The sequence below is a fragment of the Serinus canaria genome, chromosome Z (assembly GCF_022539315.1).
Source record: "Serinus canaria isolate serCan28SL12 chromosome Z, serCan2020, whole genome shotgun sequence".
NCBI classification, from domain to species: domain Eukaryota; kingdom Metazoa; phylum Chordata; class Aves; order Passeriformes; family Fringillidae; genus Serinus; species Serinus canaria.
The window spans coordinates 73707139-73711149 of record NC_066343.1 but is presented as its reverse complement, the minus strand read 5'-3'; the positions used below and the strand labels follow the sequence as shown (position 1 = coordinate 73711149).

At 61.7% G+C, this 4011-nt stretch overlaps 1 protein-coding gene across 1 annotated transcript in view; it reads left to right on the top strand.

Annotated features, from left to right (window-relative positions):
* Positions 1-2330: 2330 nt before the first annotated feature.
* SKOR2 (SKI family transcriptional corepressor 2) overlaps positions 2331-4011 on the top strand; it is a 26767-nt gene continuing 25086 nt past the window's right edge. The window contains exon 1 of the mRNA XM_030237517.2: positions 2331-4011. This exon is cut by the window's right edge and continues 662 nt beyond it. Coding sequence (XP_030093377.2) covers positions 2463-4011 — 1549 coding nt within the window. The 5' untranslated portion in view covers positions 2331-2462.

Sequence of the window (4011 nt, the reverse complement as noted above, 5' to 3'; positions counted from 1 at the left end):
AATCAATTAGCTGGCGGAGGAGAGTTTTGAAGTGTAAAATTCATGTCAGTCTGGCTAGGAAGCATTGATTAAAATGTCACCAATGTGAGGCTTATAGCCATTGCTCACACGAAAGCAGCAGGCTCCGTGCAGAAGAGGATCAGGAAAAAAGTAGGAGGGAGGGGAAAGGGGGAAGTCTCCCTGTGACAGTTGCGACACGGGGAAGAGCAAGGTTTAATAGGAAGTGACAGAAGTAATAAGGAGAGACGCGATATTATTATTATTATTATTATTATTATTATTATTATTATTATTATTATTATTATTATTATTATTACTATTACTATTACTATTACTATTATTACTACTACTATTACTATTATTAGCAAGGATCCGGATAGAGGAGAGAAGGTGTGAGCTTTAGTGTGGATGTCCTGGGAAAGGTCGGTGTAGAGATTTCCCTCTGGATCTGTGATGCCCGAGAAAAAAAAACAGAACAACCAAAAAAATCTACAAATTTTCATAGTTAAATGTGCAGAAATATTAAGTACTGGTCATGTGCATGGAGGAAAAAAGAAGGATACAGATATTTTTGTAAAAGGAAAATAAATCAGAAGGGTATTAGGAAACACTTGACGGTCCAGTTGTCTCTCCATTTTGGCTAGGAATGAGTTTTTAATTTTCCCGGGGTTTAGCCGGTTTTCTGCAGTTTCCCCCCCCCTGGAAAGTAGTGGCGTTGAGCCGTATTGGCCTTCTGCCTTGGGGTGGGGGAGTCGCGGCGGGGTCGCCCCGTCCTCTCCCAGAGCTGCGCAGAGTGGCAATTGGGACCCACATCCTTTTGGAAGTGATTGGAGTTGTAAAAAAAGAAAAAAAAAAAAAAAAGAATAGAAAAAAAAAAGAATAGAAAAAAAAAAATCTACATTTTCAGTTCACTGCATTCACTAAAAAAAGAAACGAAAAAAAGCAGGAAAAAAAAAAAGCAGAAACCGCCACCGTTCTGTATCCTATTTGTTGGGTGTTTTTTGTTGGTTTGGGGTTTTTTTGGTTTTTTTTTTTGTTTTTTTTTTGTTTTCTTTTTTCCTTAGCTGGGGACATAAACCAATTGGGGGGGAGGGGGAAAAGTTAAAAAAACTCAAGCAGAACATATTTGCGCAGTATCGGTCTTTGTGGGAGCGAGAATCTGGGCCCGGGTGCTTGAGAAAGTGGTTCTGGTGAATGACTCCAGTGTATTTGGGAATGGCAGTGAGGATACAGAAGCTGCTCGTGCTCGTGCGGACACGGTTGTGGCGAGAAATCAACTTTTTCTCTCTTTCTCCTCCCCTACCTTGTAATTTCTCCGGACCCCTTAAAAAACATCGTTTCCGAAAAGACGCGGGGTACATAAGGAGAATATTCCGTTTCTTGGAAGCGATTTGTCTCAGACCGTGAATGGGCGGAGGGAAGAGAGGAAGGCGAAAAAAGGCTAAATTAAAAAAAAAAGCCAAAGCGCAGTCCACCTTCCACCGTTCCGGCCTCTCCCCGGGACACCGTGCGCGGAGCGGGGCAGCGCTCGGGGGGCGGCGGCGGGAGGACGGGCCCCGACGGGGCGCCCGTATCCCCTCCCGGAGCAGCGAGGAAGGGAGGGAGGGAGAGAGGGAGGGAAGGAGGGAGGACGAGAGGGATGGGGGAGCCGCCCCCAGCCCCGCTCACCTCCCACCGTCTGGGGGGGCGTGCGGTGGCTCCGGCCCCGTCCGCCCCCCCGGGCCGCTGACGTCAGAGCGCCCACGGGGGCCGCACCGGGGGCGGGGGGCTCTGTCCGGCCGCGCGGCTCCGCGGCGCCGGGCGCGGGGATGCGCTTCCCTCCCTCCCGGCGGCTGCTGGAGGAGGAGGAAGAGGAGGAGGAGGAAGGTCCGGCGGCGGCACGGCCGGAGAGCGGCCGCGGAGGTAACGGGCGCCGGGCGGGGAGGATGCCCGGGCAGCCGCGGGGAGCACCGAAACTTTGGGGGGTTTTTGTTCCTCTTCCGTGGCTTTCCCCGTCGCGGGGCGTGAGGAGAGGGGACCCCTCTTCGGTCGCCGTGTGCCCGCGGAGGCTCTGCGCGGAGCCCTCCCGGGTGGCGGCGAGTTTCCAGGGCGAGCAGATGGACACGGGTCCCTGAGACGTGTTTGGGGTCGGAGATTCTTCCAAACGGGGACGGTTCGCTCGGGTGCCGCCATCTCCACACCCGCGGTGGGATGCGCTCGTCGGAGACCCGGGATGCGCGGGGTCGGACAGCTCCGGGGACACCCCCGGCGAGGACAGAGGAGGTTTGGGGGAGTCGGGGTCGCTGAGCAAACCTCCCCACGGGAAGCGCCTCGGCATGCCGGCAGACCAGAGGAGCGGGGGGAGGACGGGGTGCGTGCGGCGGGGACGCTCCATCCCTGTGAGCGCTCGGCTGACGGCGCTGTGTCTCTGTGCCCTTCTCCTCCCGCAGCTAGAGCAGAGCAGCCCCCCCGGCGCTGAGACGATGGCGACCAGCCCGCTGCCCGGCCCCACCGATATCTTGCTGCCGTCGCCGTCCAGCGCGTACCCGCCGGACCCCATGAACCAGCCGAGGGCCGGCCACGCCGCCATGAAGCCCAACCAGGTGGGGCAGGTGATCCTCTACGGCATCCCGATCGTCTCCCTGGTCATCGACGGGCAGGAGCGGCTGTGCCTGGCGCAGATCTCCAACACCCTCCTCAAGAACTTCAGCTACAACGAGATCCACAACCGGCGGGTGGCCCTGGGCATCACCTGCGTGCAGTGCACGCCGGTGCAGCTGGAGATCCTGCGGCGGGCCGGAGCCATGCCCATCTCCTCCCGCCGCTGCGGCATGATCACCAAGAGGGAGGCAGAGCGGCTCTGCAAGTCCTTCCTGGGGGAGAACCGGCCCCCCAAATTGCCGGATAACTTCGCCTTCGACGTATCCCACGAGTGCGCCTGGGGATGCCGCGGGAGCTTCATCCCGGCCCGCTACAACAGCTCCCGGGCCAAGTGCATCAAGTGCAGCTACTGCAGCATGTACTTCTCGCCCAACAAGTTCATCTTCCACTCCCACCGCACCCCCGACGCCAAGTACACCCAGCCCGACGCCGCCAACTTCAACTCCTGGCGCCGCCACCTGAAGCTGACCGACAAGAGCCCCCAGGATGAGCTGGTCTTCGCCTGGGAGGATGTCAAGGCCATGTTCAACGGCGGCAGCCGCAAGCGCGCCCTGCCGCCCGCCCCGCCGGCCCCCGCCGCCGCCGCCCCCGCCGCCTGCCACCCGCTGGGCTCGGTGAAGGCTGCGGCGGTGGTTGGCGGCGGGCTGCTGAGCCCTCACCTCTTGGCCGCCCCGCCCGACCTGCACCAGAAACGGCCGCGCTTCGAGGAGGACGAGGAGCTGCAGGAGGCGGTGGCGGCGGCGCACGGCGGCAAAAGCCCGCGGAGCTACCCCGTCATCCCGGTGCCCAGCAAGGGCTCCTTCGGCGGCATGCTCCAGAAGTTCCCCGGCTGCGGCGGGCTCTTCCCGCACCCCTACGGCTTCCCCGCCGCCGCCTTCGGGCTCTGCCACAAGAAGGAGGAGGGCGGCGGCGGCGACGGCCTCGGCGGGGCGGCCGCGCATAAGGCCGGCGGGGCCGCGGCGGCGGGCGGCGGGCTCTCGGGGCTCTTCTGGCCGGGCAGGAAGGACGCCGCCTTCTACCCTCCCTTCTGCATGTTTTGGCCGCCGCGCACCCCGGGCGGGCTGCCGGTACCCACCTACCTGCAGCCGCCGCCGCAGCCCCCCGGCGCCCTGGGATGCTCGCTCGGGGGGGACGGGGCGGGCCTGCTGCGCCAGGCTTTCCTGGACCTGTCGGAGCCCGGCGGCGAGGCGGGGCCGGCGGGGCTGGGGACGGGGCCGGCGGGGCTGGGGACGCCGCCCGCCGCTGCCCCCCCGTCCGCGCCCGCCGCCGCCGCCGCCGCCGCAGCCCGGGACCCGCTGTTCGAGTCGCCCCCCGGTGGCAGCGCCGAGCCCGCCTCGCCCGCCGCTTCCGACGGGGGCAGCGGCGGCGGGG